The 10,922-nt window shown below is 36.6% G+C and overlaps 2 protein-coding genes across 3 annotated transcripts; one reads left to right on the top strand and one right to left on the bottom strand.

Annotated features, from left to right (window-relative positions):
* Positions 1–881: 881 nt before the first annotated feature.
* Positions 882–3,741, top strand: LOC127423336 (alpha/beta-tubulin-N-acetyltransferase 9-like). Of its 2 annotated transcripts, none has more exons than XM_051667539.1 (7): positions 882–928; positions 1,139–1,228; positions 1,676–1,785; positions 1,905–2,045; positions 2,126–2,185; positions 2,277–2,371; positions 2,749–3,741. In XM_051667539.1, exons 2-7 carry the CDS (start codon positions 1,152–1,154, stop codon positions 2,905–2,907), a joined length of 642 nt encoding a protein of 213 aa, XP_051523499.1. In that variant the 5' UTR covers positions 882–928; positions 1,139–1,151; the 3' UTR covers positions 2,908–3,741. The 2 variants fall into 2 exon arrangements, with proteins under 2 accessions (XP_051523499.1, XP_051523498.1); XM_051667538.1 differs by having other exon boundaries at positions 899–1,066.
* A 149-nt stretch (positions 3,742–3,890) lies between these two features.
* LOC127423335 (leucine-rich repeat-containing protein 59-like) lies at positions 3,891–9,842 on the bottom strand. The gene is made up of 8 exons (XM_051667537.1): positions 9,679–9,842; positions 9,143–9,293; positions 8,522–8,581; positions 8,233–8,391; positions 7,664–7,768; positions 7,429–7,501; positions 7,132–7,323; positions 3,891–4,541 (listed from the first exon to the last, which is right to left on the bottom strand). The coding sequence occupies exons 2-8, from the start codon at positions 9,239–9,241 to the stop codon at positions 4,285–4,287; spliced, it is 945 nt and encodes a 314-aa protein (XP_051523497.1). The 5' UTR covers positions 9,242–9,293; positions 9,679–9,842; the 3' UTR covers positions 3,891–4,284.
* Positions 9,843–10,922: the final 1,080 nt, after the last annotated feature.

Raw genomic sequence — 10,922 nt, 5'->3', positions numbered from 1 at the left:
TTTAGTATAAATACATGTTCATTTGGATTCATATGTTGTTGTTTTTTCTGACTTTATGTGAACGAAAAGACAAAAATTTGCCCGTTTTCTCATTGGAAATAGGTAAATTTCAAAATATCACTGTCCTGGTCACAAAAGCAAAGTTTGTGGGGAATAATAGCCATTTTCTATACTTTTGAGGGATAATCAATTAGGAAATAACACTTACTACCCAGAAAAAAAAAAAAAAAAGCAAAAAGTGTTATTTAACCGAATGGAGTGTTTAAGAGTGAGACCAACTAATAAAACTTACTGATGATCATGCTGTTGTTTTCCCTCCAAAATGATGTCACTTCCTGGAGGATGATGTCCTGATGGAACAGGCTTATGGATGCAAAGTGATTTAGGACATAGGTAAAACTTATAAATTGATTGTCAGTAAAACAGTATTCCCAAGAAAATGTGTTTTGTTTGAAACATTTCAATAAGAGAAGAGAAAAAAATTATGAAACACATGGTATTTTCCATGTTTCCATTTTTATTTTTTCAGTTTAGAAGTTCACATGGTTCATTAGATTAGAGTGAAACTGACCGATATTCAATTGTAAACTCTCTGGGAAAAAACGGCCTTCAGTTTGATTAACAGTAAACTAGACCTTGAGCCCCATCTTGTGGTTATGTTAAATGGCCATTTAAAAAAACTATCACAGTTTGCGTTACTGATTCAATACAAATATATTTCTTAATTGATCAATTTACTATTAAGCTTATTTACTTGTGAAATATTGTGGCATTAAATTGTACGTCTAGCCAGTTAATCTAATATTGAACACTTTCTTTTAAAGTGAAATATTGCGCCTTTGCTTGCGTCCTGTCGTGGCTGAGAATGGGAACGCCACTACCGTTTCGACGCATGTTGCTGACGCAGTTTATATGCGCCGCTGTTTACGTGAGTTGGAATTCATTGAAATTCGTAATATTTTGTTATGCAATCTGTTTATTGTATCATGTCACGTTGAATGTGTACGTAAATTAGACAGATGGACATTATTTGAGCTCCCATTCTGCATTCAAGGCCGAATCCGAGGTATGCCTGGCAGAAATTATAAACAGCTGGGTTAGTGTGCCAAGTGAAGTCATTCAACACTTTATTTTACAGGCTGCTGCTTATAATGCGGATAAATGAAGATACATTACTGGAGGGGCAGAAGGTTGTTCTGGTGCCTTACAACGCAGATCATGTTCCCAGGTATTTATAAGTGGATCCAGCGTGTCATTTTGTGTCTAGCTATTCTAATATGAATTGCATATTTTGCCCAATGTATTAAGACACTGTCTATCATTTCGAGTCACACATTTTTAACGTGTAAACTCAAGTAAAAAGGAAAGTCTCAGACGAAATTAAAATGATTATATATGGGCAACTGTTTGAAGTAGAAACATAATATATATATATATATATATATATATATATATATATATATATATATATATATATATATAATCATTAGAAAGCTTTAGTGCATGAAACTCAAAATGTGTTTCTGGGTCAAAGTGATTCAAAATTATGGAGCAGGTCACATATGTAATGGCCACATAAAATTGTACTGCATAGTAAGAATAACCCAGATGCCAATTATTTCTGACTGTAATGTACTGCTATTTGTAGTTGAATTTTCCTTTAAACTATTTTCAGATATCATGAATGGATGTCCTCTCCTGAACTGCAAAAGCTGACTTCATCAGAGCCCCTAACACTGGAGCAAGAGTATGACATGCAGAGGAGCTGGAGAGAAGATGATGACAGTGAGCTTCCACTTTACACATGCACATGTTTCCTGTTAGTGTCCTGTTTGCATTCCTTCATGGTCTCCAATTCCCCTGATCTGTTTCTGTGTTCATCATCTGTGACTGCTCTCCCATAGAATGCACCTTCATCATCTTGGATAAGCAGAAATGGGCAGATCCGACTATACCAGAGGAACAATGCATGGTGGGAGATGTCAACATTTTCTTAACAGACCCCAGCGACCCCTCCCTGGCTGAACTGGAGATCATGATCGCAGGTGATGGGTGTTTCACTGCTTTTGAATTCATTCAAATCTTCTGGAGTCTGTCAGTAACATTAAGTCATAATTTCCTTTAGTGCCCTGCTACAGAGGAAAAGGACTTGGCAAAGAAGTAACACGCATGATGATGTGCTATGGTAAGATGAAGCTGATGAGATGATTAATTTGGATCCATTATTCTAGTAAGTATTCTTTTTGTGAACGGTATTTTGTGATTTCCCTCAACAGGCATTAGCAAACTTGGAATTCGAAAGTTTGAAGTCAAGATTGGTTTGGATAACAAAATCAGCATAGCTATGTTCAAGAAATTCCATTTCCGAGAGGTAAGTAGTAGTACTTAACTCAGGACCGAATGTGATTATATATGTTTGCAATTACAGTTAAAAGTCACAGTCTTAATTTTTTTCTGGTTTTTATTGGAATTTTGGTTGAACTATAAACTGGTTCTGGGATTATATTCATTTTGGTCTCTTGTAGCCTCTATGTCTGTACCTGTTATAGTAAGGAAAGACTGAAAAAACAATTTCATTTAAAAACTATCAGCCAATTAATCAGTTATCTGCCTTTTCCACCACCTTAGTTATCAGTATCTGCAAAATCCACTATCTGGCGACCTCAAGTCCTGACATCTGAAATATACTGTAAGAAAATTTTTGTTTGTTTGTTTAATGTTTGTTTGTTTGTTTGTCTGTTTCTACAGCTTTCCATCAGTGAGGTCTTTCAGGAAGTCACTCTTGGGGTCACTGTGAATGAAGCTTTACAGAAAGTTGTGTTTGGAAACATGGATTTCATGCAGCAGAGAGAATATGGGAAGGCTCGGGACTTCAGACAGGCAACAATCCCACCAATATCTCTGTGAACAAATAGCCTTAAATAAATAGTTCACCCAAAACTGACAATTCTTTCATCATTTACTCACCCTTATGCCATCCCAGATGTGTAAGACTTACTTTCTTCTGCAGAACACTAGGATTATGTAATCATGATCGTGCCTAGTGACTGCATTAAGATGTACAGTGAAAAATGTGTTACATTTTGGTCTGTTCTCACCCAAAATCTATTAGATCGCTTAAGAAGACTTGGATTAAACCACTGGAGTCTTATGAATGACTTTTATGCATTTTTTGGAGCTTCAAAGTTTTGGTCACCATTCACATGCATTGTATGGGCCTACAGTGCTGAGATATTCTTCCAAAAATCTTCGTTTGTGTTCTGCAGAAGAAATAAAGTCATACACATCTGGGATGACATGAAGGTGAATAAATGATGAGAGAATTTTCATTTTTGGGTAAACTATTCCTTTAATGAAAAGCTCATTACAATATAATACCAATTCATTATTTGTTGTCAAAAAGCTTAAGTACTTCAAGTAGGTGACATCTTTATCACATTGTCTTGTGTGTAATAAAATATTTCTGAATTTAAGTAATTCAGAATTAAATGTGAACTAAACTTTCAAAAATGTATCTTTATCCTATTGCATGATTTTTTAATTTTAAGGCATGGAAATCAATACTGGACTGTAAAACAACCAATCCGGCCTTATCTTTCAGTCTGCATACTGCATGTTGTTTTGATGAATTGACATAAAAACTATATAAATTGGAGTACTTTTTTTTTTTTTTTTTTTTTTTGCTTATCTTATTCATGTACTTTTTTGTGAATATGCACAAAATAATAAAATAGTTTGTCTCATGCTGAACTCTTAAAAGTACTTTTTCAAGTTCTGTTGTAGTAAATTTCATCAAAAAAATCAAAATTACAATCTTTAACAATAAATAATATTACCAGTAGTTTTTTGATTTTGATTACATATTTGGTTTAAAAAAGCTGATGAGTTAAAAAAAAAAAAAAAAAAAAAGAGCAGTTGTTGCACAAAAGAATGAGCTTTTATCACCTTTTTAACACAGACAGTAAATGTGAGCTTATGAAAATTGCTCAAATCTTTTATTATTCAATGTCATGGCAAATGTTAATCATTAACAGTTTCTGAAAATCATTATGTAATTTTTCCCTGTTCTGTTTTGGCGGTTTAAAAACATACAAGCACGACTTGAATTCACAAACTGGTCCATAGTTATTACATGGATTATTGTTGAAAAGACACAACACAGGAGAAAACAATTCCATAGGAATTTCTGCTGACAGGTCTGTGACTTGGTCCCCATGCGTCGCCTGCCAGCTCAGATCCTGGGCAGGATGGATCCTGATCAGACGTGTCGTATCAGACACAATATTATGCTCTGAGATCAGACACTTTCTGAATGATTTGCTGCACGACCTCCAGACCCTGAGCCCATCTCACTGTCTCCTCAAAGTGCACGTTAAGTGGAACACAGAATGCCTCCTTCCTCAGTTCAGTCAATTGACAAGCTGCTAAGATGCTTGACATTCCCACAATTACCAGGAGGAGGACTTTTAGGAGGAGAGTGAAGAACAGGGAACAGAAGGACCGATTGGCTTTGGGTACAGACTCTGATTTTGTCTTTTTAGCTGTAGGGAAGGAAGTGTAGAACTTAACTCAAAACATGGATCACACATTATATTAACATACTGAAACACTTAGAATGGGAACTGTAAGTTCATGTGTACGTATATCTTTAAATACACATCATATGAGAAACCGGTCACTGATCAACTGTTCTCACTAAATTAATCTGGACAATTTTAAAAACAATATGACACTGTAACAGTTTTGTTTTGTTTCTGGACCATCTCAAGAGTCATTAATTTGCAAATTGGACTACAAATGTAAAAAACATTGTTGTCCATTTATTTATTTTTTTCATTGTATTATAATCACTGTACCTGGTCTTTCTCTTTCATCACATTTAATTCAGATGGAAACACTGTCAAGAGTATTTTAGTACAGTGTTCTATCTGGATCAGTGGACACAAAAACGGTTAATGGAACCGAACGTCATGAAAATTAGGGCTGGTTATTGATACAGATTTCCCGATTCAATTTGATTCCGATTCACAAGCTCTAGATTCTATTACGATCTCGATTCGAAATTGATTTATATAGGTATACTTCAGTTATATGTTCCTTTTGCTTACATATAAAATTAATTCTTTCCCAGCTAATGCTGTTAATAATACAGGAGACCTTCAATCTAGGTACATTATGAAAATATAAATTTTACTATTTATATTTGATTAGTTTTTCATCATTTTGGTCACATTTTGGCTTTTTAAAAATGAACAAATCCCTGTATTCAATCAATAAATATGATATTATATCGCATATATTATAATTTTTATTTGTTACATGTTTATAGATTAATTGCATAATTTGTACTATTTACAAGTATTAACATTGATTTGTTGAACACGTGCTAAAGCCAGTACTGTCTCTTTAACAAAACCGGCATTTCTGTAAAGAGCGTCTGTAGATGAATAGTAAATAGTACTAATTATGCAATGATGAAACAGAGAGGAGGTGCACACTCTGATACACTGGTGTCAGGAGCACAACCTCTCCCTCAACGTCAGTAAGACCAAGGAGCTTGTGGTGGACTTCAGGTGAAAAGACAGAGAACACAGCCCCATCACCATCAATGGAGCACCGGTGGAGAGAGTCAGCAGTTTCAAGTTCCTCGGTGTCCACATCACTGAGGAACTCACATGGTCTGTCCACACTGAGGCCATTGTGAAGAAGGCTCATCAGCGCCTCTTCATCCTGAGACTGCTGAGGAAGTTTGGAATGAACCGCCACATCCTCACACGGTTCTACACCTGCACTGTAGAGAGCATCCTGAGTGGCTGCATCACTGCCTGGTACGGCAACAGCAAAGCCCTGCAAAGGGTGGTGCGAACTGCCAGACACATCATCAGAGGTGAGCTTCCCTCCCTCCAGGACATCTATACAAGGCGGTATAGAGACTCCAGCCACCCGAGCCATGGGCTGTTCTCACTGCTACCATCAGGCAGGCGGTATCGCAGCATCAGGACCCGCGCCAGCTGACTACATGACAGCTTCTTCCCCCAAACAATCAGACTTTTGAACTCTTGATCGCTCATGATCAACATATATCAGCACTGTACTATATTAATCTCACACTGGACTGTCATAATTATTTTTCTCAACACACTGGCAACTGACTATCAACCAACAGCCTGAATGTCTATACAACACTATACAACCTTACTGCACATTTATATATATATGATTTTTATTGTATACAGTGTATTCTATATTGTGTGTATTGTATAATGTACATTGTATATTATTATTTGTATATTATGTTGTGTGTAATTGTGTATATTAGATATGTTAATTGTGTTGTGTAAATCTGATGTTTATTGTAAATTGGTATATGTCTCATCACTGTCATGACTGCTGTGTTGCTTGGAACTGCACCCAAGACTTTCACGCACTGTTGCACTTGTGTATATGGTTGAGTGGCAATAAAGTGATTTGATTTTGATTTGATGTTGAGCACATGTTAATGAAAGAGGACTCGAGTGACTCTCTCATGTGTGCCATGCGTGATTAGAATTAAATGTTTATTTTTTGTTGTTTTTGATCGACAACTGACTGTAAACAACAGAAAGGGTATTAAAAGAGACTTTATTCAATGACAAATGGGTTGTGTGGATCTCATCTTTGGACACACACAGAACAACTTTTACTCTCAACAAGCAGTGAAAGGATCTCGCTGCAGAATACGCCACCACTATACTACTCAATCAATATTTACCAGCCAGTTGCCAAATATATACATTTTAGTCACACAGCACAAAATTGGTTGCAAATGCGAGTGATTATCTCTAATTTTAGAAGAGGGTTGCGCATGGAGTAAAAGATCAATCTTGGGATTAAAGAATCGATATTGAGATTGTTCAAATGAAGATCACGATGCATCGGGAAATCAATATTTTTACCCACCCCTAGTGAAAACCATTCAGTTCCAGTATTTTGTATAGAAATGGAACTGGTTCTGAATATGAACCAGTTCTCAATACCCAGTCCTAAAAAAAACACGGGTCAAAATACTTCAACGTTTTATGAACATGAAGTAAACAGTGAGCAAAAAGTGCAAAGTGCTGAAATATTTCTTTAAGTAAGGTTTAAATATACCTTGACTTTGAGCCGCTTTCTTTTTCTTCTCTTCTTTCTTTTTTTTCTGTTGTTCCTGTGCAGCAAGAGCAGCCATCTGCGCTTGATACTCTTGTCTCTTCCTCTCTTTCTCTTCCGCTTTTTTCTTCTTCTGGGCTTCCCTTTCCCTGGCATCCTTTTCTCTCTGCTTGATTTCTTTTTTCTTTTCTTGTTCTAGAAGTGAATAAAAATTACAGCAAGAACATATTATAGCAGTCAATGGGATCACAAAATATATTCTTATTCACAGCTGTGGTTCAGACTGGTAGCCCGTCCTACCCCTCTCTTTCAAAAGCCGAAGTTCTCGTTCCATGTCGGCTTCTTCCTGCAGAACCTTCATGTGCTGGAGAACCTGATCATAGATAAATACACATACAAAAATAATTGTTAACATTTTGTAGCATTTATTATTGTTGAAAAGCACCTACTTTGAGGTAAAAAAAAAAAAAAAAAAAAATTGTATACTGTATTGATCTCTGAGGCTTTCATTTATGGCTACAATAACCACACTTACCCTGGATGCACACTGTTTACATTGCTTCTCGTCCAAGCAATCCCCTGCAGCTTTGGCCAGGGTTGGCTCCAAGGGGTTATCCTTCAGATCCAACCATTTCAGACTCTACAACAAACAAATTCCCTCCATTACTATCTGCTGCTTTTCTTCCATTACTTAAGTATAAATATTAAAGAGATAGAATTTCCATTTTTTTTTTTTTTTGAGTGAATTATCATCATTTACTCACCCTCATATGTTACAAACCTTTATGAATTCCTTTCTTTTGTGGAATACAAAAGGAGATGTTAGATAGAATGTTATACTCCATCACCATAGAAAGATGCAATAAAAGTAAATGGTGACTGAAACTGTCATTCTGCCTAATATCTACTTTTGTATTCCATGGAAGACAGTCATGCGGGTTTGGAACAACATGATAGTTAGAAGCTAAATGATGACAATTTTCTTTTTTGGGTGAACTATCCCTTTAAGTGTAAGAAGAGTCAAGACATGGCATGGTCTAATAATGAGGATAATGTTTGTGATGCACCAGACTCCAGCCTTGCGGCCAGTGATCCTGAACCCACCCTGAGCTGTGAAAAGCCAACAGGAAGAATTTTCAGTTTGTTGTTGTATAAATCCAGGTGCTGGAGATTATGGAGCTGTCCGATTTCTTCCGGTACGCAGACTAGCTGGTTCTTGCTCAGGTCAATTTTGATGAGGTGAGTCAAGCTGCAGAATTCTGGCTGGTGATGTAATGACCACAGCACAAATCAATAAAGCAAACAAATCCACAACACCTCTATTTTAGACTTCTTTGCAATCACAGATAACATGCCATTGTAACATGTCTATTTATTTACAGTTGCTACTTACAGTCAGTATTGTGAGGTTATTACAGGACAGATCCAAAACCGTTGCCTTTGGAAGTGCAGCCTGGGAAGAAAACAATGCTTTCAATTTTACAATAATAGGTAACAATAGTTCATGCATTGGGTATTATGAACTAACATTGAACAATATTTTATTTTAATATTATTCATATTTTAAGCATTTATTAATCTTGTACTATTGTTAGTTTTTGGTCATTCATAATGCATTAACTAATGTTAAGGTATACAACACTTTATGCATTCCAAGATTAATGAATACTGTTACAGTATTATTAGATCATGGTTACTTTTGCATTAACTTATGTTAATGTATAAAACCTTATTGTAAAGTGTTACCCAGTTATCAGTGTTTTCACACACTTTGTTTATGCACAGGAAAAATGAATATACTGGAGCTAAAGTGGAGGATTAAAGCTTCAGTTAAAATGGTGATAACACAATCCCAAATGTACTACATGTATAAATAACAAAAACAAGGTAACTAAGCAAGTAGGCCTGACTAGTTTGGAACCTGTGATTTTGAATCTGTGACAGTTTTATGAATTGCTGCTTAAAGAAAATAATTTAATAATGCTTAATTGAACAAAAAAGTAGCTACACTTACCAGCTCCTTGACTGGCACTTCTGTGAGGTTACTGAGACTCAGATCAAGCTCATTGCCATCAAGTTTGTCTTTAAGGTTCTCAACTTTGCCTTTACTCATGTTGATGTGTTGTTCCTCACTGGCCGTGTGAAAAAGACATATGATAAGCGACCTAACAGAAAAACAGAAGGATGCGGCTCGAGCCCTTTAAAGCTGGATGGATTTTGATTGGCTGTCAATGTTTTTACTGTTCATCAAAACAAACAAAAAAATCGCTCTCTTTCCTCTATGTCGTTATCGTTAAAGTTGTGGTGTGGACTCCGCTATTCTCTTACAGATAGAACGATTTTTAAAACTTTATGGTTATCGTTCTTGGTGTGAACGGGCCTTACGACTCTAATGCACTTAAATCGAATACTGTACTAAGAATGAATGCAAGAAGTTTTGACAGCAACTGTAGATGACAGGACAAGATAAGCGAGTTTTCATTGATGAAGTTGAATTAAAACAACAGCGTTTAAACATTATGTCCAGTTGCAATAACTGAAAGGTTTTACCTTGTTACAGATGGTTAGAAACAGTCCGTTCTCACTGCAGTGATGTGTAGTAGTTGAGAGCAGTGAGTTCAAAGATTTCTCATTACAATGGATGAAAATCCACGTCATTGCTCGCGCGTGCCAAGATGCGCAGCAGCTGACAGCGTGTCTCGCGCCTGGATGATCGCCCGCGCCATCTAGCGTCTGGAGGTCCGAGCTGCCTTGAGTTAAACGGATAGCTCATGGGGGGGGGGGGGGCGTCAGTATATTCGTAACACTACTTATAATGTTTTTGACATTGTGGGGGCCCCCTGGCAGATTGGAACGTGCTTAGTTTGCCTGTGGGGAGGACCGGCACCGACTTTCTTGGTCAAAATTCCCCTCATTTTTGTAAACTTCCAAAAATAAAAAATAAGCGGAATCCAAACCGGGCCGTCCGCACTAGAAAAACAGGCAGTCCATTCTCCTGCCCATTCGGCCGCCAATCACTGAATTAGCGAACCAGTGGACAGCAACGACTCGCTTGTAGAGTTAGCCATAATGCCTTAACTCCTCACAAACAAAAGTGTAAGTGTAATATGTGGATGTGGACCTGAAAACGCGCTATTAATACTCTTTCAGTGAAAAAAAAGTACAAAAAAATATTCAAAACGAATAATGAAAAGATTATTTCATTATTTCATTAATTTAAAGCTGGTATTAAAGCATACATGAGCAATGAGCAATGTGAACATTAGAATATCATGTTTATTTATTTATTTTATTGTAGTGTAGGCCACTTGTCATGTCTTAATGTTATTTAATAAGGTGCTATCTTGGTTTTGTTGACACAGTCACAGTCTTGTATGTGGCCACCCTCATGCCATCCCAGATGTGTATGACTTTCTTTCTTCTGCTGAACTCGAAGATTTTTAGAATATTTCAGCTCTGTAGGTCCATACAATGCAAGTGAATGGTGGCCAGAACTTTGAAGGTCCACAAAGCACATAAAGGCAGCATAAAAGTAATCCATGAGAATCCAATGGTTAAATCCATATTTTCAGAAGCAATATACTGTAATAGGTGTGGGTGAGAAACTTTTTACTATAAATCTCCACTTTAACTTTCGCATTCTTCTTCTTTTGTTTTTGGTGATTCGCATTCTTTGTGCACATCACCATCTACTGGGCTGAGAGGAGAATTTATAGCAAACAAGGACTTAAATATTGTTCAGTTTCTCACCCACCCCTTTCATATCACGTCTGAAGATATGGATTTAACCACTG

Source organism: Myxocyprinus asiaticus, chromosome 32 (genome assembly GCF_019703515.2).
Source record: "Myxocyprinus asiaticus isolate MX2 ecotype Aquarium Trade chromosome 32, UBuf_Myxa_2, whole genome shotgun sequence".
Lineage (NCBI taxonomy): Eukaryota > Metazoa > Chordata > Actinopteri > Cypriniformes > Catostomidae > Myxocyprinus > Myxocyprinus asiaticus.
This window is presented reverse-complemented; position numbering and strand designations above follow the sequence as displayed.

What these genes read in the sequence shown, in the direction of transcription:
- LOC127423336 (XM_051667539.1), top strand. Translation starts at nt 1,152, where the DNA reads ATGCGGATAAATGAAGATACATTACTGGAGGGGCAGAAGGTTGTTCTG. An exon ending in AACGCAGATCATGTTCCCAG is followed by an intron (nt 1,229 to 1,675) that starts GTATTTATAAGT and finishes AACTATTTTCAG; the next exon opens with ATATCATGAATGGATGTCCT. An exon ending in CTGGAGAGAAGATGATGACA is followed by an intron (nt 1,786 to 1,904) that starts GTGAGCTTCCAC and finishes GCTCTCCCATAG; the next exon opens with AATGCACCTTCATCATCTTG.
- LOC127423335 (XM_051667537.1), bottom strand. Translation starts at nt 9,241, where the DNA reads ATGAGTAAAGGCAAAGTTGAGAACCTTAAAGACAAACTTGATGGCAAT. An exon ending in TCGGCTTTTGAAAGAGAGGG is followed by an intron (nt 7,324 to 7,428) that starts GTAGGACGGGCT and finishes ATTCACTTCTAG; the next exon opens with AACAAGAAAAGAAAAAAGAA. An exon ending in GAAAGCGGCTCAAAGTCAAG is followed by an intron (nt 4,542 to 7,131) that starts GTATATTTAAAC and finishes CCTTCCCTACAG; the next exon opens with CTAAAAAGACAAAATCAGAG.